This window comes from Nerophis lumbriciformis, linkage group LG16, assembly GCF_033978685.3.
Source record: "Nerophis lumbriciformis linkage group LG16, RoL_Nlum_v2.1, whole genome shotgun sequence".
Classification (NCBI taxonomy): domain Eukaryota; kingdom Metazoa; phylum Chordata; class Actinopteri; order Syngnathiformes; family Syngnathidae; genus Nerophis; species Nerophis lumbriciformis.
This window is the reverse complement of record NC_084563.2, coordinates 5,402,709-5,425,758: the sequence shown is the minus strand read 5'-3', so window position 1 is coordinate 5,425,758 and position 23,050 is coordinate 5,402,709. Positions and strand designations below refer to the sequence as shown.

At 36.2% G+C, this 23,050-nt stretch overlaps 1 protein-coding gene across 8 annotated transcripts in view; it reads left to right on the top strand.

Moving 5' to 3' along the window:
* Positions 1-23,050, top strand: part of rapgef2b (Rap guanine nucleotide exchange factor 2b) — a 473,745-nt gene that overhangs the window by 189,394 nt on the left and 261,301 nt on the right. For all 8 annotated transcript variants that reach the window (XR_009816924.1, XM_061976533.1, XM_061976532.1 and 5 more), the window contains exon 4: positions 8,100-8,183. Coding sequence is in view for 7 of the 8 variants with exons in the window: in XM_061976533.1 (XP_061832517.1) it covers positions 8,100-8,183 (84 nt within the window). In the remaining variant the exon portion in view is untranslated. The remainder of the gene's footprint in view (positions 1-8,099; positions 8,184-23,050) is intronic.

The following is a 23,050-nucleotide window of genomic DNA, read 5'->3' as shown; positions in this document are numbered from 1 at the left end:
TACTTTCCCTTGCACAATGTCCAAAAAGGAGTAGGAAGAAGCAGATCCTACTTTACTGTACCGTACCTTTTCTCCGTATCTCAACAGTTACTAGGGATGATACTCGAAACCGATTGAGAACCGGTACCCGTTATCGAGAGCACTATAGTAAAGAAAAAGAGTTGGTTCTTTATTCGAATCCCGTCCCGACCAGAAATGCTCCGTGAGACATCACTATTATTTATACACCTATAGTGATCACAGAGACAGGTTGTTTTTGTCTTACTGTTTTTATGTCTCAAAACGTCATCAGGAGTCCCGACTACCTAAAAATGGAAGAAAAAAAAGGTTTCACGGAAAAAAAAATTTGCTAAAATGTCGTAAGGGGGGACCCTTACGAAAATAAAAAAAAAACGGACTTGCTTCAGCAGCACATTTCTGGTGCTGTAGTTGTATAAAATGTCTCAAAACATCATCAGGAGTCCCGACAACCTAAAAATGGAAGAAAAAAAAGGTTTTACGGAAAAACATTTTTGCTAAAATGTCGTAAGGGTCCCCCCTTACGAAAGATTCAAAAGAACGGACTTGCTTCAGCAGCACATTTCTGGTGCTGTAGTTGTATAAAATGTCTCAAAACGTCATCAGGAGTCCCGACACAACCTAAAAATGGAAGAAAAAAAAGGTTTTACAGAAAAAAAATGTTTGCTAAAATGTCGTAGGAGGGGACCCTTACGAAAAATTCAAAAAAACGGACTTGCTTCAGCAGCACATTTCTGGTGCTGTAGTTGTATAAAATGTCTCAAAACGTCATCAGGAGTCCCGACACAACCTAAAAATGGAAGAAAAAAAAGGTTTTACAGAAAAAAAATGTTTGCTAAAATGTCGTAGGAGGGGACCCTTACGAAAAATTCAAAAAAACGGACTTGCTTCAGCAGCACATTTCTGGTGCTGTAGTTGTATAAAATGTCTCAAAACGTCATCAGGAGTCCCGACACAACCTAAAAATTGAACAAAAAAAGGGTTTTACGGAAAAATTTTTTTGCTAAAATGTCGTAAGGGGGGACCCTTACGAAAATAAAAAAAAAAACGGACTTGCTTCAGCAGCACATTTCTGGTGCTGTAGTTGTATAAAATGTCTCAAAACGTCATCAGGAGTCCCGACACAACCTAAAAATTTAACAAAAAAAGGGTTTTACGGAAATTTTTTTTTGCTAAAATGTCGTAAGGGGGGACCCTTACGAAAATTAAAAAAAACCCGACTTGCTTCAGCAGCACATTTCTGGTGCTGTAGTTGTATAAAATGTCTCAAAACGTCATCAGGAGTCCCGACACAACCTAAAAATTGAAGAAAAAAAAGGTTTTACAGAAAAAAAATGTTTGCTAAAATGTCGTAGGAGGGGACCCTTACGAAAAATTCAAAAAAACGGACTTGCTTCAGCAGCACATTTCTGGTGCTGTAGTTGTATAAAATGTCTCAAAACGTCATCAGGAGTCCCAACACAACCTAAAAATGGAAGAAAAAAAAGGTTTTACGGAAAAAAAATTTTGCTAAAATGTCGTAAGGGGGGACCCTTACGAAAATAAAAAAAAAACGGACTTGCTTCAGCAGCACATTTCTGGTGCTGTAGTTGTATAAAATGTCTCAAAACGTCATCAGGAGTCCCGACACAACCTAAAAATGGAAGAAAAAAAAGGTTTTACAGAAAAAAAATGTTTGCTAAAATGTCGTAGGAGGGGACCCTTACGAAAAATTCAAAAGAACGGACTTGCTTCAGCAGCACATTTCTGGTGCTGTAGTTGTATAAAATGTCTCAAAACGTCATCAGGAGTCCCGACACAACCTAAAAATTGAACAAAAAAAGGGTTTTACGGAAAAAATTTTTTGCTAAAATGTCGTAAGGGGGGACCCTTACGAAAATAAAATAAAAACGGACTTGCTTCAGCAGCACATTTCTGGTGCTGTAGTTGTATAAAATGTCTCAAAACGTCATCAGGAGTCCCGACACAACCTAAAAATTTAACAAAAAAAGGGTTTTACGGAAAAAAAATTTTGCTAAAATGTCGTAAGGGGGGACCCTTACGAAAATTAAAAAAACCCCGACTTGCTTCAGCAGCACATTTCTGGTGCTGTAGTTGTATAAAATGTCTCAAAACGTCATCAGGAGTCCCGACACAACCTAAAAATGGAAGAAAAAAAGGTTTTACAGAAAAAAAATGTTTGCTAAAATGTCGTAGGAGGGGACCCTTAGTAAAATTTAAAAAAAACGGACTTGCTTCAGCAGCACATTTCTGGTGCTGTAGTTGTATAACATGTCTCAAAACGTCATCAGGAGTCCCGACAGTACCTGAAAATGGAAGAAAAAAAAGGTTTTACGGAAAAAAATGTTTGCTAAAATGTCGTAAGGGGGGACACTTACGAAAAATTCAAAAAAACGGACTTGCTTCAGCAGCACATTTCTGGTGCTGTAGTTGTATAAAATGTCTCAAAACATCATCAAGAGTCCCAACACAACCTAAAAATGGAAGAAAAAAAAGGTTTTACAGAAAAAAATGTTTGCTAAAATGTCGTAGGAGGGGACCCTTACGAAAAATTCAAAAAAACGGACTTGCTTAAGCAGCACATTTCTGGTGCTGTAGTTGTATAAAATGTCTCAAAACGTCACCAGGAGTCCCGACACAACCTAAAAATGGAAGAAAAAAAAGGTTTTACAGAAAAAAAATGTTTGCTAAAATGTCGTAGGAGGGGACCCTTACGAAAAATTCAAAAAAACGGACTTGCTTCAGCAGCACATTTCTGGTGCTGTAGTTGTATAAAATGTCTCAAAACGTCATCAGGAGTCCCGACACAACCTAAAAATAGAAGAAAAAAAAGGTTTTACGGGAAAAAAATGTTTGCTAAAATGTCGTAAGGGGGGACACTTACGAAAAATTTAAAAAAACGGACTTGCTTCAGCAGCACATTTCTGGTGCTGTAGTTGTATAAAATGTCTCAAAACGTCATCAGGAGTCCCGACAGTACCTGAAAATGGAAGAAAAAAAAGGTTTTACGGACATTTTTTTTTTGCTAAAATGTCATAAGGGACCCTTACGAAAAATTCAAAAAAACGGACTTGCTTCAGCAGCACATTTCTGGTGCTGTAGTTGTATAAAATGTCTCAAAACGTCATCAGGAGTCCCGACACAACCTAAAAATGGAAGAAAAAAAAGGTTTTACGGAAAAAAATGTTTGCTAAAATGTCGTAAGGGGGGACACTTACGAAAAATTAAAAAAAACGGGCTTGCTTCAGCAGCACATTTCTGGTGCTGTAGTTGTATAAAATGTCTCAAAACGTCATCAGGAGTCCCGACACAACCTAAAAATTGAACAAAAAAAGGGTTTTACGGAAAAAATTTTTTGCTAAAATGTCGTAAGGGGGGACCCTTACGAAAATAAAAAAAAAACGGACTTGCTTCAGCAGCACATTTCTGGTGCTGTAGTTGTATAAAATGTCTCAAAACGTCATCAGGAGTCCCGACACAACCTAAAAATTTAACAAAAAAAGGGTTTTACGGAAAAATTTTTTTGCTAAAATGTCGTAAGGGGGGACCCTTACGAAAATTAAAAAAAACCCGACTTGCTTCAGCAGCACATTTCTGGTGCTGTAGTTGTATAAAATGTCTCAAAACGTCATCAGGAGTCCCGACACAACCTAAAAATTGAAGAAAAAAAAGGTTTTACAGAAAAAAAATGTTTGCTAAAATGTCGTAGGAGGGGACCCTTACGAAAAATTCAAAAAAACGGACTTGCTTCAGCAGCACATTTCTGGTGCTGTAGTTGTATAAAATGTCTCAAAACGTCATCAGGAGTCCCAACACAACCTAAAAATGGAAGAAAAAAAAGGTTTTACGGAAAAAAATTTTTGCTAAAATGTCGTAAGGGGGGACCCTTACGAAAATAAAAAAAAAACGGACTTGCTTCAGCAGCACATTTCTGGTGCTGTAGTTGTATAAAATGTCTCAAAACGTCATCAGGAGTCCCGACACAACCTAAAAATGGAAGAAAAAAAAGGTTTTACAGAAAAAAAATGTTTGCTAAAATGTCGTAGGAGGGGACCCTTACGAAAAATTCAAAAAAACGGACTTGCTTCAGCAGCACATTTCTGGTGCTGTAGTTGTATAAAATGTCTCAAAACGTCATCAGGAGTCCCGACACAACCTAAAAATGGAAGAAAAAAAAGGTTTTACAGAAAAAAAATGTTTGCTAAAATGTCGTAGGAGGGGACCCTTACGAAAAATTCAAAAGAACGGACTTGCTTCAGCAGCACATTTCTGGTGCTGTAGTTGTATAAAATGTCTCAAAACGTCATCAGGAGTCCCAACACAACCTAAAAATGGAAGAAAAAAAAGGTTTTACGGAAAAAAATTTTTTGCTAAAATGTCGTAAGGGGGGACCCTTACGAAAAATTCAAAAGAACGGACTTGCTTCAGCAGCACATTTCTGGTGCTGTAGTTGTATAAAATGTCTCAAAACGTCATCAGGAGTCCCGACACAACCTAAAAATTGAACAAAAAAAGGGTTTTACGGAAAAAATTTTTTGCTAAAATGTCGTAAGGGGGGACCCTTACGAAAATAAAATAAAAACGGACTTGCTTCAGCAGCACATTTCTGGTGCTGTAGTTGTATAAAATGTCTCAAAACGTCATCAGGAGTCCCGACACAACCTAAAAATTTAACAAAAAAAGGGTTTTACGGAAAAAATTTTTTGCTAAAATGTCGTAAGGGGGGACCCTTACGAAAATTAAAAAAACCCCGACTTGCTTCAGCAGCACATTTCTGGTGCTGTAGTTGTATAAAATGTCTCAAAACGTCATCAGGAGTCCCGACACAACCTAAAAATGGAAGAAAAAAAAGGTTTTACAGAAAAAAAATGTTTGCTAAAATGTCGTAGGAGGGGACCCTTACGAAAAATTCAAAAAAACGGACTTGCTTCAGCAGCACATTTCTGGTGCTGTAGTTGTATAAAATGTCTCAAAACGTCATCAGGAGTCCCGACAGTACCTGAAAATGGAAGAAAAAAAAGGTTTTACGGAAAAATTTTTTGCTAAAATGTCATAAGGGGAAACCCTTAGTAAAATTTAAAAAAAACGGACTTGCTTCAGCAGCACATTTCTGGTGCTGTAGTTGTATAACATGTCTCAAAACGTCATCAGGAGTCCCGACAGTACCTGAAAATGGAAGAAAAAAAAGGTTTTACGGAAAAAAATGTTTGCTAAAATGTCGTAAGGGGGGACACTTACGAAAAATTCAAAAAAACGGACTTGCTTCAGCAGCACATTTCTGGTGCTGTAGTTGTATAAAATGTCTCAAAACATCATCAAGAGTCCCAACACAACCTAAAAATGGAAGAAAAAAAAGGTTTTACAGAAAAAAATGTTTGCTAAAATGTCGTAGGAGGGGACCCTTACGAAAAATTCAAAAAAACGGACTTGCTTAAGCAGCACATTTCTGGTGCTGTAGTTGTATAAAATGTCTCAAAACGTCACCAGGAGTCCCGACACAACCTAAAAATGGAAGAAAAAAAAGGTTTTACAGAAAAAAAATGTTTGCTAAAATGTCGTAGGAGGGGACCCTTACGAAAAATTCAAAAAAACGGACTTGCTTCAGCAGCACATTTCTGGTGCTGTAGTTGTATAAAATGTCTCAAAACGTCATCAGGAGTCCCGACACAACCTAAAAATAGAAGAAAAAAAAGGTTTTACGGGAAAAAAATGTTTGCTAAAATGTCGTAAGGGGGGACACTTACGAAAAATTTAAAAAAACGGACTTGCTTCAGCAGCACATTTCTGGTGCTGTAGTTGTATAAAATGTCTCAAAACGTCATCAGGAGTCCCGACAGTACCTGAAAATGGAAGAAAAAAAAGGTTTTACGGACATTTTTTTTTTTGCTAAAATGTCATAAGGGACCCTTACGAAAAATTCAAAAAAACGGACTTGCTTCAGCAGCACATTTCTGGTGCTGTAGTTGTATAAAATGTCTCAAAACGTCATCAGGAGTCCCGACACAACCTAAAAATGGAAGAAAAAAAAGGTTTTACGGAAAAAAATGTTTGCTAAAATGTCGTAAGGGGGGACACTTACGAAAAATTAAAAAAAACGGGCTTGCTTCAGCAGCACATTTCTGGTGCTGTAGTTGTATAAAATGTCTCAAAACGTCATCAGGAGTCCCGACACAACTTGAAAATGGAAGAAAAATAAGGTTTTACGGGAAAAAAATGTTTTGCTAAAATGTCGTAAGGGGGGACCCTTACGAAAAATTCAAAAAAACGGACTTGCTTCAGCAGCACATTTCTGGTGCTGTAGTTGTATAAAATGTCTCAAAACGTCATCAGGAGTCCCGACACAACCTGAAAATGGAAGAAAAATAAGGTTTTACGGAAAAAAAAATGTTTGCTAAAATGTCGTAAGGGGGGACCCTTACGAAAAATTCAAAAGAACAGACTTGCTTCAGCAGCACATTCCTGGTGCTGTAGTTGTATAAAATGTCTCAAAACATCATCAGGAGTCCCAACACAACCTAAAAATGGAAGAAAAAAAAGGTTTTACGGAAAAAAATGTTTGCTAAAATGTCGTAAGGGGGGACACTTATGAAAAATTTAAAAAAACGGACTTGCTTCAGCAGCACATTTCTGGTGCTGTAGTTGTAGGAGATGTCTCAAAACGTCATCAGGAGTCCCAACACAACCTAAAAATGGAAGAGAAAAAAAAGGTTTTACAGAAAAAAATGTTTGCTAAAATGTCGTAAGGGGGGACACTTATGAAAAATTTAAAAAAACGGACTTGCTTCAGCAGCACATTTCTGGTGCTGTAGTTGTATAACATGTCTTAAAACGTCATCAGGAGTCCCGACAGTACCTGAAAATCGAAGAAAAAAAAGGTTTTATGGAAAACAATGTTTGCTAAAATGCCGTAAGGGGGGACACTTACGAAAAATTCAAAAAAACGGACTTGCTTCAGCAGCACGTTTCTGGTGCTGTAGTTGTATAAAATGTCTCAAAACGTCATCAGGAGTCCCGACAGTACCTGAAAATGGAAGAAAAAAAAGGTTTTACGGAATTTTTTTTTTGCTAAAATGTCATAAGGGGGGACCCTTACGAAAAATTAAAAAAAACGGACTTGCTTCAGCAGCACATTTCTGGTGCTGTAGTTGTATAAAATGTCTCAAAACGTCATCAGGAGTCCCGACACAACTTGAAAATGGAAGAAAAATAAGGTTTTACGGGAAAAAAATGTTTTGCTAAAATGTCGTAAGGGGGGACCCTTACGAAAAATTCAAAAAAACGGACTTGCTTCAGCAGCACAATTCTGGTGCTGTAGTTGTAGGAGATGTCTCAAAACTTCATCAGGAGTCCCGACACAACCTAAAAATGGAAGAAAATGCATATTTTTCATATTTTATTTTATTTTTTTTAGGGGGGTAACAGTCAATATTTATGCATTTATTAGATTTTTTTTCCTTATATAATAAAAGTGAGTTTTTGTTAAACCAAATGTGTTTTTTTCCATTTACAACAACCTATCTGGACTCGATAAGAGAACCGATAAGGAATGGGTTCGATAAGAGGATTCGATAATCGGCTCGAACTCGATCATTTCTTATCAAACATCATCCCTAACAGTTACTGACAGTCTCTTCAGTTCCCGTGTTTGTCATGTAGAGAAGCCTCATGTCAATGACTAGTTGCCCACAAATCTGAATTCCTGGTCTTAGCAAGTTGTTTTTTGCACAGAAACCCTCCAACATTGAGTATAAAAGTACTCCCAGAAGAGTGGGAGCCATATTTTCTTCCATTTTTTTTAACTTTCTAAAAGACAGACCATACCTTAATAATAATGCATAGAACTGCACACACTCAGAAGAATCGCGGTGGTTGACTTCTTTTTACACTTTTATGCCAGAAAAATTAACACGTAGTTATTATTAGTTTCTATTTCCATTGTTTCCAATGAAGATTATTTGAGTTTATGAGCTGTATTTAAATATGTTAATGCCTTGCATTGAATGTATTACTTAATTATGACACAAAGGACAGTAAAAAGACACATTTTAGTGACTGGCTATTTCTCTTCTTGGTACTTGCAGCCCAGACGACATCGGCAGCTGCTGGTACATCCTTTTATCGGGATCCGTGTTCATCAAGGAGTCCATGTTCCTGCCCAGAAGCAGGTAAGTTAAAAAAAATCACTTTCAGTTACAAAAAGTGACACATTTGTTTGCCTCTTAACCATCTGAGTTTCATCTTATTGTAGTAACAAGCAGTATTTTATTTAAGTGGCCTTTAAACCAACATTGGGCCGCAGTGGAGCACTATAGAACATTTAAAATAGCTTCTACAAGATGAACAGCAGTGTTGATAGTAAATACTATCATCCATCCATCCATTTTCTACCGCTTATTCCCTTTGGGGTCGCGGGGGCGCTGGAGCCTATCTCAGCTACAATCGGGCGGAAGGCGGGGTACACCCTGGACAAGTCGCCACCTCATCGCAGGGCCAACACAGATAGACAGACAACATTCCCACTCACATCTACACACAAGGGCCAATTTAGTGTTGCCAATCAACTTATCCCCAGGTGCATGTCTTTGGAAGTGGGAGGAAGCCGGAGTACCCGGAGGGAACCCACGCAGTCACGGGGAGAACATGCAAACTCCACACAGAAAGATCCCGAGCCCGGGATTGAACCCAAGACTACTCAGGACCTTCGTATTGTGAGGCAGATGCACTAATCCCTCTGCCACCGTGAAGCCCTAAATACTATCATCTCACTACAATATCATCACCTTGCATTCTCAATAAAGCTATCATTTTAGGCACCGGGGCCCTAAGACGGAGTTAGAACGAAGGTCTGGTGTATATTACTGTATTTTCCGGACTATAGACTCTTAAGCCACACCCACTAAAATTAAGAAAAAAATGTATATTTTTCCACCAGACTATAAGCCGCAGATATATATGTTATGAAATGAGTTATTTACCACGTGTCTGGAACACGGCAGTGAAACGGCTGATCAAACAAAACAGATGTCATGTGTGTGTCTATATATATATATATATTTATATATATATATATATACAGGTAAAAGCCAGTAAATTAGAATATTTTGAAAAACTTGATTTATTTCAGTAATTGCATTCAAAAGGTGTAACTTGTACATTATATTTATTCATTGCACACAGACTGATGCATTCAAATGTTTATTTCATTTAATTTTGATGATTTTAAGTGGCAACAAATGAAAATCCAAAATTCCGTGTGTCACAAAATTAGAATATTACTTAAGGCTAATACAAAAAAGGGATTTTTAGAAATGTTGGCCAACTGAAAAGTATGAAAATAAAAAAATATGAGCATGTACAATACTCAATACTTGGTTGGAGCTCCTTTTGCCTCAATTACCGATGAGTTTCTGGCACTGCTCAGGTGTTATGAGAGCCCAGGTTGCTCTGATAGTGGCCTTAAACTCTTCTGCGTTTTTGGGTCTGGCATTCTGCATCTTCCTTTTCACAATACCCCACAGATTTTCTATGGGGCTAAGGTCAGGGGAGTTGGCGGGCCAATTTAGAACAGAAATACCATGGTCCGTAAACCAGGCACGGGTAGATTTTGCGCTGTGTGCAGGCGCCAAGTCCTGTTGGAACTTGAAATCTCCATCTCCATAGAGCAGGTCAGCAGCAGGAAGCATGAAGTGCTCTAAAACTTGCTGGTAGACGGCTGCGTTGACCCTGGATCTCAGGAAACAGAGTGGACCGACACCAGCAGATGACATGGCACCCCAAACCATCACTGATGGTGGAAACTTTACACTAGACTTCAGGCAACGTGGATCCTGTGCCTCTCCTGTCTTCCTCCAGACTCTGGGACCTCGATTTCCAAAGGAAATGCAAAATTAGCATGGTTGGGTGATGGTTTGGGGTGCCATGTCATCTGCTGGTGTCGGTCCACTCTGTTTCCTGAGATCCAGGGTCAACGCAGCCGTCTACCAGCAAGTTTTAGAGCACTTCATGCTTCCTGCTGCTGACCTGCTCTATGGAGATGGAGATTTCAAGTTCCAACAGGACTTGGCGCCTGCACACAGCGCAAAATCTACCCGTGCCTGGTTTACGGACCATGGTATTTCTGTTCTAAATTGGCCCGCCAACTCCCCTGACCTTAGCCCCATAGAAAATCTGTGGGGTATTGTGAAAAGGAAGATGCAGAATGCCAGACCCAAAAACGCAGAAGAGTTGAAGGCCACTATCAGAGCAACCTGGGCTCTCATAACACCTGAGCAGTGCCAGAAACTCATCGACTCCATGCCACGCCGCATTAACGCAGTAATTGAGGCAAAAGGAGCTCCAACCAAGTATTGAGTATTGTACATGCTCATATTTTTCATTTTCATACTTTTCAGTTGGCCAACATTTCTAAAAATCCCTTTTTTGTATTAGCCTTAAGTAATATTCTAATTTTGTGACACACGGAATTTTGGATTTTCATTTGTTGCCACTTCAAATCATCAAAATTAAATGAAATAAACATTTGAATGCATCAGTCTGTGTGCAATGAATAAATATAATGTACAAGTTACACCTTTTGAATGCAATTACAGAAATAAATCAAGTTTTTCAAAATATTCTAATTTACTGGCTTTTACCTGTATATACCAGTGACGTGCAGTCACTAGAGGCAGGTGAGGCAGGGCCTCACCTGTCATCATGGAAAGAAAAAAAAAGTAAAAAGAAAAAAAAAAAAGATTATACTATCAAGTTATTTTCCATTTAACTTCACCAGTTTTATATTATTTTTATTCAAAATCGCTGAATTTTCACATTTGCCGTTCAAATACTGAGAAGAGACTTGCGGTGAGGCAGCAGCCAGTTGTGCCTCACCATGGATTGCGCAATGACTCGGCGAACTGCTGGCCTGCTGTGCAGTGAGACCGTATTGCTATATGAATTATATTATACATTTCCATAGTTTAGTTAGCTGAGGTATATAATGTACAGTGTATTTTGTCAACAACTGTATGTGTGTAACGTATTTCTTGGTGCTGAGCGATCATAAAAACGGCTCCAAAAGACGCACTGGCTGAGGCTCGCCTCCTGCAGCCCCGCCGTAGAATGCACCCCCTGACGGGAGTGTTATATCAACTAAAGCCCACACTTAAACTTCCCACGTGCAAGATTGAATCTATTTAAAAAAAGTTATTTCATAAGAAGCCAAAAAGTGCAAAAACAATAATATTGGTGTTGGAGGAGTTGTGAATGACTGCAGGGCCACAACATTAGGTACACCTGCATTCTGCAGGTGTACCTAATCCACAACTCCTCCAACACGAACATTATTGTTTTTGCACTTTTTGGCTTCTTAATAAATAACTTTTGTAACCTATTTTTATGGGCTTTCCTCTTTGTGATGTTAAGTTCCTGTCATGCGCTGTTATACAGTATATGCCTTGAGCTCTTATTTTGAAGGCGCTAAGAGCGGAAGTGATGTCACGTTGGAGTGGAGCGGAAGTTTTTGAAAGAAGGTAAATAAAGTGGTCCTCGTGTAAACTGGAGCCTCCGTGTTTGTTATTTTGTAGTTTCCTACAGTATAGGCCACATTTATAAACCCTCGGTTACACTTTTTTAAATAGATTCAATCTTGCACGTGGAAAGTTGAAGTGAGGGCTTTAGTTGATATAACACTCTCGTCAGGGGGTGCATTAATCCAGCACAACAGCGGCGCATGGACTTAATTTATAAGTAAAGGTAAGACCATAATAACGTTTTTTTTTATTAAATGTGCTTTTTTGTGTGCTACAGTTTGTATGTGTAAAGTTAAAGTTAAGTTAAAGTAGCAATGATTGTCACACACACACTAGGTGTAATGAAATGTGTCCTCTGCATTTGACCCATCCCCTTGTTCACCCCCTGGGAGGTGAGGGGAGCAGAATAATTTTTGGTGATTTAACCCCCAATTCCAAGCCTTGATGCTGAGTGCCAAGCAGGGAAGAATGCTGGTATCTTTTTTATCACATCCACGGGAGCCCGCATTCTCGTTGTCTCTCCTTCGACAAATGGACAAAGTTTTTCTCTAAGTAGCATCACAGCTGACCTGGACATTGGAAAGCTCTCATGCCGTCTGAGAAGTGTTGTATCCCAAATAGCTGCAATGGCTTTCTCTCAAGGTATCCATGCGTGAATTACACGGCTGACTTACTCGTGTAAAAATGTGTCCGAGGAGAGGGACCTTAAACGCTGGTTTAGTGTGGCTGAAACGGGGCTTAGGATAAATAATTATTCCTTTAAGGGGTTAAAGGATGTAGACGGGGCCTTAGAGACACCTGAATGCAGCACTGTAGAAAGTCAATGGAGTGCATTGTTGTTAATGTGTAGCACACACACACCACATTGTAATGCAGCAGTGCTCTTTACTGCTGGACCTCAAAGATGACTGGAGTTACACATTGTGAGCACTTGCAGCATTCCTCTAGATTAGTACTTTCCATCCCTTTGTGAGCCTGCAGATCTCATCTAATGATGTCGTCATGTAGCCATGTGCACGACACATATAGGCCAAATATCAAATGTAAACACATGACAAACTAATGACTTTAAAAGTCTTATATAAGTGTTATAATGACGGCAACACATGATGTAAGTGTCTATATTAGCCTACTATCAAAATGACTTTAAAAGTCTTATATAAGTGTTATAATGACGGCAACACATGATGTAAGTGTCTATATTAGCCTACTATCAAAATGACATTAAAAGTCTTATATAAGTGTTATAATGACGGCAACACATGATGTAAGTGTCTATATTAGTTATATTAGCCTACTATCAACATGACTTTAAAAGTCTTATATAAGTGTTATAATGACGGCAACACATGATGTAAGTGTCTATATTAGTTATATTAGCCTACTATCAACATGACTTTAAAAGTCTTATATAAGTGTTATAATGAAGACAACACATGATGTAAGTGTCTATATTAGCCTACTATCAAAATGACTTTAAAAGTCTTATATAAGTGTTATAATGAAGACAACACATGATGTAAGTGTCTATATTAGCTATATTAGCCTACTATCAACATTACTTTAAAAGTCTTATATAAGTGTTATAATGAAGACAACACATGATGTAAGTGTCTACATTAGTTATATTAGCCTACTATCAAAATGACTTTAAAAGTCTTATATAAGTGTTATAATGAAGACAACACATGATGTAAGTGTCTATATTAGTTATATTAGCCTACTATCAAAATGACTTTAAAAGTCTTATATAAGTGTTTTAATGAAGACAGCACATGATGTAAGTGTCTATATTAGCCTACTATCAAAATGACTTTAAAAGTCTTATATAAGTGTTATAATGAAGTCAACACATGATGTAAGTGTCTATATTAGTTATATTAGCCTACTATCAAAATGACTTTAAAAGTCTTATATAAGTGTTATAATGAAGACAACACATGATGTAAGTGTCTATATTAGTTATATTAGCCTACTATCAAAATGACTTTAAAAGTCTTATATAAGTGTTATAATGAAGGCAACACATGATATAAGGGTCTATATTAGTTATATTAGCCTACTATCAAAATGACTTTAAAAGTCTTATATAAGTGTTATAATGAAGACAACACATGATATAAGGGTCTATATTAGTTATATTAGCCTACTATCAAAATGACTTTAAAAGTCTTATATAAGTGTTATAATGAAGACAACGCATGATGTAAGTGTCTATATTAGCCTACTATCAAAATGACTTTAAAAGTCTTATATAAGTGTTATAATGAAGACAACACATGATGTAAGTGTCTATATTAGTTATATTAGCCTACTATCAAAATGACTTTAAAAGTCTTATATAAGTGTTATAATGAAGACAACACATGATGTGTCTATATTAGCTATGTTAGCCTACTATCAAAATGACCTTAAAAGTCTTATATAAGTGTTATAATGAAAACAACACATGATGTAAGTGTCTATATTAGTTATATTAGCCTAATATCAAAATGACTTTCAAAGTCTTATATACATGTTATAATGAAGACAACACATGATGTAAGTGTCTATATTAGCCTACTATCAAAATGACTTTAAAAGTCTTATATACGTGTTATAATGAAGACAACACATGATGTAAGTGTCTATATTAGCTATGTTAGCCTACTATCAAAATGACCTTAAAAGTCTTATATAAGTGTTATAATGAAGACAACACATGATGTAAGTGTCTATATTAGCTATGTTAGCCTACTATCAAAATGACTTTAAAAGTCTTATATAAGTGTTATAATGAAGACAACACATGATGTAAGTGTCTATATTAGCCTACTATCAAAATGACCTTAAAAGTCTTATATAAGTGTTATAATGAAAACAACACATGATGTAAGTGTCTATATTAGTTATATTAGCCTACTATCAAAATGACCTTAAAAGTCTTATATAAGTGTTATAATGAAAACAACACATGATGTAAGTGTCTATATTAGCCTACTATCAAAATGACTTTAAAAGTCTTATATACGTGTTATAATGAAGACAACACATGATGTAAGTGTCTATATTAGCTGTGTTAGCCTACTATCAAAATGACCTTAAAAGTCTTATATAAGTGTTATAATGAAGACAACACATGATGTAAGTGTCTATATTAGTTATATTAGCCTACTATCAAAATGACTTTAAAAGTCTTATATACGTGTTATAATGAAGACAACACATGATGTAAGTGTCTATATTAGCTATGTTAGCCTACTATCAAAATGACCTTAAAAGTCTTATATAAGTGTTATAATGAAGACAACACATGATGTAAGTGTCTATATTAGCTATGTTAGCCTACTATCAAAATGACTTTAAAAGTCTTATATAAGTGTTATAATGAAGACAACACATGATGTAAGTGTCTATATTAGCCTACTATCAAAATGACCTTAAAAGTCTTATATAAGTGTTATAATGAAAACAACACATGATGTAAGTGTCTATATTAGTTATATTAGCCTACTATCAAAATGACCTTAAAAGTCTTATATAAGTGTTATAATGAAAACAACACATGATGTAAGTGTCTATATTAGCCTACTATCAAAATGACTTTAAAAGTCTTATATACGTGTTATAATGAAGACAACACATGATGTAAGTGTCTATATTAGCTGTGTTAGCCTACTATCAAAATGACCTTAAAAGTCTTATATAAGTGTTATAATGAAGACAACACATGATGTAAGTGTCTATATTAGTTATATTAGCCTACTATCAAAATGACTTTAAAAGTCTTATATACGTGTTATAATGAAGACAACACATGATGTAAGTGTCTATATTAGCTATGTTAGCCTACTATCAAAATGACCTTAAAAGTCTTATATAAGTGTTATAATGAAGACAACACATGATGTAAGTGTCTATATTAGCTATGTTAGCCTACTATCAAAATGACTTTAAAAGTCTTATATAAGTGTTATAATGAAGACAACACATGATGTAAGTGTCTATATTAGCCTACTATCAAAATGACCTTAAAAGTCTTATATAAGTGTTATAATGAAAACAACACATGATGTAAGTGTCTATATTAGTTATATTAGCCTACTATCAAAATGACCTTAAAAGTCTTATATAAGTGTTATAATGAAAACAACACATGATGTAAGTGTCTATATTAGCCTACTATCAAAATGACTTTAAAAGTCTTATATACGTGTTATAATGAAGACAACACATGATGTAAGTGTCTATATTAGCTGTGTTAGCCTACTATCAAAATGACCTTAAAAGTCTTATATAAGTGTTATAATGAAGACAACACATGATGTAAGTGTCTATATTAGCCTACTATCAAAATGACTATATGTCGCAGGCTGACACAAATCTTCGTTGACACAAGTGTTGAAATTAGAGATGTCCGATAATATCGGACTGACGATATTATCGGCCGACAAATGCTTTAAAATGTAACATCGGAAATGATCGGTATCTGTTTCAAAAAGTAAAATGTATGACTTTTTAAAAGGCCGCTGTGTACACGGACGTAGGGAGAAGTACAGAGCACCAATAAACCTTAAAGGCACTGCCTTTGCGTGCCGGCCCAGTCACATAATATCTACGGCTTTTCACACACACAAGTGAATGCAACGCATACTTGGTCAACAGCCATACATGTCACACTGAGGGTGGCCGTATAAACAACTTTAACACTGCTACAAATATGTGGACCCACACCAAACAAGAATGACAAACACATTTCGGGAGAACATCCGCACCGTAACACAACATAGACACAACAGAACAAATACCCAGAATCCCTTGCAGCACTAACTCTTCCGGGACGCTACAATGCACTTTGTGACTTCAATAATAAATATGGCAGTGCCATGTTGGCATTTTTTTTTCCAAAACTTGAGTTGATTTATTTTGTAAAACCTTGTTACATTGTTTAATGCATCCAGCGGGGCATCACAACAACATTAGGCATAATAATGTGTTCATTCCATCACTGTATGTATCAGTATGGCTTGATATCGGTAATTAAGAGTTGGACATATCGGATATTGGTAAAAAAGCCATTATCGGACATCTCTAGTTGAAAAGTAATATTTTTTCCACACATTTTTACAACATTAGAAAACATGAGTAAAATGGAGGCTTCTCAGAATGATTTATAGATGTTTGTGTCCAAGTGAAAGGAAGCAACATGCTGTCTATTTCTAGTGGATTTATTACAATCTTTGCCAGCTGGTCAACGTTTGCTGTGCAAAAAAATAAAATAAAAAATAATACTGACTCACCCCGGATTTGCACTTGATGCAAAACGGCAGCGGAACGGCGCCGCCACAGTGACACACACTTTCTGTTTCTATTCTCGTCAATGTGTCAGTTTCCAGCGCCTGCGGAACGCCACAGTCATGATGGCCTTGTGGAAGGTTTCTACAGTAGTTTGACACACATAGATGAGGACATGCTGATTGTGGAGGAATCTTTTTAAAAACTCATTTTAATAGTAGGCTAATATAACTAATATAGACACTTACATCATGTGTTGACTTCATTATAACACTTATATAAGACTTTTAAAGTCATTTTGATAGTAGGCTAATATAGACACTTACATCATGTGTTGTCTTCATTATAACACTTATATAAGACTTTTAAAGTCATTTTGATAGTAGGCTCATATAACTAATATAGACACTTACATCATGTGTGTCTTCATTATAACACTTATATAAGACTTTTAAAGTCATTTTGATAGTAGGCTCATATAACTAATATAGACACTTACATCATGTGTTGTCTTCATTATAACACTTATATAAGACTTTTAAAGTCATTTTGATAGTAGGCTAATATAGACACTTACATCATGTGTTGCCTTCATTATAGCACTTATATAAGACTTTTAATGTCATTTTGATAGTAGGCTAATATAACTAATATAGACACTTACATCATCTGTTTCCTTCATTATAACACTTATATAAGACTTTTAAGGTCATTTTGATAGTAGGCTAATAAATTTAATATGGACACATACATCATGTGTTGTCTTCATTATAACACTTACATAGACTTTTAAAGTCATTTTGATAGTAGGCTAATATAGACACTTACATGATGTGTTGTCTTCATTATAACACTTATATAAGACTTTTAAAGTCATTTTGATAGTAGGCTCATATAACTAATATAGACACATCATGTGTTGTCTTCATTATAACACTTATATAAGACTTTTAAAGTCATTTTGATAGTAGGCTAATATAGACACTTACATCATGTGTTGCCTTCATTATAACACTTATATAAGACTTTTAAAGTCATTTTGATAGTAGGCTCATATAACTAATATAGACACTTACATCATGTGTTGTCTTCATTATAACACTTATATAAGACTTTTAAAGTCATTTTGATAGTAGGCTAATATAACTAATATAGACACTTACATTGTGTGTTGTCTTCATTATAGCACTTATATAAGACTTTTAATGGCATTTTGATAGTAGGCCAATATAACTAATATAGACACGTACATCATGTGTTGTCTTCATTATAACACTTATATAAGACTTTTAAAGTCATTTTGATAGTAGGCTAATATAGCTAAAATAGACACTTACATCATGTGTTGCCTTCATTATAACACTTATAGAAGACTTTTAAAGTCATTTTGATAGTAGGCTAATATAGACACTTACATGATGTGTGGTCTTCATTATAACACTTATATAAGACTTTTAAAGTCATTTTGATAGTAGGCTAATATAGACACTTACATCATGTGTTGTCTTCATTATAACACTTATATAAGACTTTTAAAGTAATTTTGATAGTAGGCTAATATAACTAATATAGACACTTACATCATGTGTTGTTTTCATTATAACACTTATATAAGACTTCTATATTAATTTTGATAGTAGGCTAATATAGCTAATATAGACACCTACACCATCTGTTGTCTTCATTATAACACTTATTTAAGACTTTTAAAGTCATTTTGATAGTAGGCTAATATAGCTAAAATAGACACTTACATCATGTGTTGCCTTCATTATAACACTTATATAAGACTTTTAAAGTCATTTTGATAGTAGGCTAATATAGACACTTCCATGATGTGTTGTCTTCATTATAACACTGGTAGAAGTGTTTTGACTCACCATGTGTGTTGGATGTAGTTGTGCACATTATTCTCAGACTTATTTGTGTATCCGTGATGTCAATTTAATCCCACAGTTCATTCAGGTTGTCTGTTCCATTCCCGCCTCAATGAGCATGCTAACAAGGTAGCAGGTTGAAGGCGGCTCGGAGTGGAACTTGCTTGGACAGCAGAAACCCAGCGAGACTTCCTGCATCTTTGAAACAAGCATGGCGGTTATGTTTCCTCTGGGTCAGCATGCACACTCAGGATGACTCCGTCCTTCTGTCAGAGCCTCCCTGCTCTGGAGCAGCATGATGTCCCGCCCACAATCAAGTGAAGAAGTCAGAGTGGTGTGCTCTGTTTATCCCAGAGGCCAGTGTGTGACTTCAAATGTCACGCAGATAAGCAAAATCCTGAGAAGTCAGTGCCACACCTTCACACTCGTGCCACACCAACACAACTTGGACTGTCACATTTCAACACCCAGCTCTCCTCTGACACACCCAAGTCATGAGCTTTGATAATGGCCTCAACTTCAGCTCGTTAGTGAGTCAAAATTAACCTAGGAGTTTAAACATGTACTTTTATTTGTGTGCTTTAAGCACGTTTCACAGTGTCTATATTAGCCTACTATCAAAATCACTTTAAAAGTATCATACAAGTGTTATAATGAAGACAACACATGATGTAAGTGTCTATATTAGCCTACTATCAAAATGACTTTAAAAGTCTTATATAAGTGTTATAATGAAGACAACACATGATGTAAGTGTCTATATTAGCCTACTATCAAAATGACTTTAAAAGTCTTATATAAGTGTTATAATGAAGACAACACATGATGTAAGTGTCTATATTAGCCTACTATCAAAATGACTTTAAAAGTCTTATATAAGTGTTATAATGAAGGCAACACATGATGTAAGTGTCTATATTAGCCTATTTTCAAAATGACTTTAAAAGTCTTATATAAGTGTTATAATGAAGACAACACATCATATAAGTGTCTATATTAGCCTACTATCAACATTACTTTAAAAGTCTTATATAAGTGTTATAATGAAGACAACACATGATGTAAGTGTCTATATTAGATATATTATCCTACTATCAACATGACTTTAAAAGTCTTACATCATGTGCTATCTTCATTATAACACTTATATAAGACTTATAAAGTCATGTTGATAGCAGGCTAATATAGCTAATATAGACACTTACATCATGTGTTGCCTTCATTATAACACTTATATAAGTGTCTATATTAGTTATATTAGCCTACTATCAACATTACTTTAAAAGTCTTATATAAGTGTTATAATGAAGTCAACACATGATGTAAGTGTCTATATTAGCCTACTATCAAAATGACTTTAAAAGTCTTATATAAGTGTTATAATGAAGACAACACATGATGTAAGTGTCTATATTAGTTATATTAGCCTACTATCAAAATGACTTTAAAAGTCTTATATAAGTGTTATAATGAAGACAACACATGATGTAAGTGTCTATATTAGCCTACTATCAAAATGACTATTTGTCGCAGGCTAACACAAATCTTCTTCGACAGAAATGTTGAAATGTAATATTTATTCTAAACATTTTTGGAAAACATTAGTAAAACGTAAGTGTCTCCGAGGTTGAACTCCTGCAGGTTGCTGTCTTAGGCATAGTGGATCTAACATAATAGTGAGAGTCCAGTCCATAGTGGATCTAACATAATAGTGTGAGAGTCCAGTCCATAGTGGATCTAACATAATAGTGTGAGAGTCCAGTCCATAGTGGATCTAACATAATAGTGAGAGTCCAGTCCATAGTGGATCTAACATAATAGTGTGAGAGTCCAGTCCATAGTGGATCTAACATAATAGTGTGAGAGTCCAGTCCATAGTGGATCTAACATAATAGTGTGAGTCCAGTCCATAGTGGATCTAACATAATAGTGTGAGAGTCCAGTCCATAGTGGATCTAACATAATAGTGTGAGAGTCCAGTCCATAGTGGATCTAACATAATAGTGTGAGAGTCCAGTCCATAGTGGATCTAACATAATAGTGTGAGAGTCCAGTCCATAGTGGATCTAACATAATAGTGTGAGAGTCCAGTCCATAGTGGATCCAACATAATAGTGTGAGAGTCCAGTCCATAGTGGATCTAACATAATAGTGTGAGAGTCCAGTCCATAGTGGATCTAACATAATAGTGTGTGAGTCCAGTTCATAGTGGATCCAACATAAAAGTGAGAGTCCAGTCCATAGTGGATCTAACATAATAGTGAGAGTCCAGTCCATAGTGGATCTAACATAATAGTGTGAGAGTCCAGTCCATAGTGGATCTAACATAAAAGTGAGAGTCCAGTCCATAGTGGATCTAACATAATAGTGAGAGTCCAGTCCATAGTGGATCTAACATAATAGTGTGAGAGTCCAGTCCATAGTGGATCTAACATAATAGTGTGAGAGTCCAGTCCATAGTGGATCTAACATAATAGTGTGAGAGTCCAGTCCATAGTGGATCTAACATAATAGTGAGAGTCCAGTCCATAGTGGATCTAACATAATAGTGAGAGTCCAGTCCATTAATAATATTAAATTGCATCAAATTTTCAACTGGTTTCACTTCCCACATTTTGGCTTTTTATTATCTCAAAAGTTGGCACTTTCTGACCATCACTTCCTGTCGAGGCAAGTCCAAGTGAAAATCTGCTGGAATAGCTGACCGGGGCTTTGGAATGCAGGACAAAGGTCACGAGAGTTCACGTGGTTTCTCTTCAGTCGCTCCGCCGCAACCTTCGTCATACTCATCCCTCGCAGTTTTCTCTCTAATCACTAAGAAAGTTACTCACTGTCTTTCCTGCAACTTGTGAAATTGTTGGCTACGTCATTTTTCTGAGCCTGCAGCGTTTCACATGGTCAGCAGCGTCATGATGTTCACTTTTCAATGTCTGCAGGGAACGACACAACCTTTAAACGGTGTTGTGTGAGGATCAATGATATACAAGCATGCTGTAAAAATCGTTAAATTCAACTGTTTTGTACATTTTTAGCTAAATCACAGACTATAAGGCGCACTTAAAATCCTTTATTTTTATTTCAAAACTGGACAGTGCGCCTTATAGCCCGGTGCACCTAATGTAGGGAATACGTTTGGTCGAGCTTACCGACCTCAAAGCTTTTTTATTTGGTACATGGTGAAATGATTAGTGTGACCAGTAGATGGCAGTCACACACAAGAGATACGTGTAGACTGCACTATGATGGCAATATGACTCAAGTAAACAACACCAACATGTTATACCATCATAAAACACTGAATGAATGAATGAATGGCACGTGGCTTGCCTCACAGATATGGAAGATAATTGCAACCATCATAAAACAATGAATGAATGAATGAATGGCACATGGCTTGCCTCACATATATGGAAGATAATTGCAACCATCATAAAACACTGAATGAATGAATGAATGGCACGTGGCTTGCCTCACAGATATGGAAGATAATTGCAACCATCATAAAACAATGAATGAATGAATGAATGGCACATGGCTTGCCTCACATATATGGAAGATAATTGCAACCATCATAAAACACTGAATGAATGAATGAATGGCACGTGGCTTGCCTCACAGATATGGAAGATAATTGCAACCATCATAAAACAATGAATGAATGAATGAATGGCACATGGCTTGGCTCACAGATATGGAAGATAATTGCAACCATCATAAAACACTGAATGAATGAATGAATGGCACATGGCTTTCCTCACAGATATGGAAGATAATTGCAACCATCATAAAACACTGAATGAATGAATGAATGAATAGCACGTGGCTTGCCTCACATATATGGAAGATAATTGCAACCATCATAAAACACTGAATGAATGAATGAATGAATGAATGGCACGTGGCTTGCCTCACAGATATGGAAGATAATTGCAACCATCATAAAACACTGAATGAATGAATGAATGGCACATGGCTTGCCTCACATATATGGAAGATAATTGCAACCATCATAAAACACTGAATGAATGAATGAATGAATGGCACATGGCTTGCCTCACAGATATGGAAGATAATTGCAACCATCATAAAACACTGAATGAATGAATGAATGAATGGCACATGGCTTGCCTCACATATATGGAAGATAATTGCAACCATCATAAAACAATGAATGAATGAATGAATGAATGGCACGTGGCTTGCCTCACATATATGGAAGATAATTGCAACCATCATAAAACACTGAATGAATGAATGAATGGCACATGGCTTTCCTCACAGATATGGAAGATAATTGCAACCATCATAAAACACTGAATGAATGAATGAATGAATGGCACATGGCTTGCCTCACTGATATGGAAGATAATT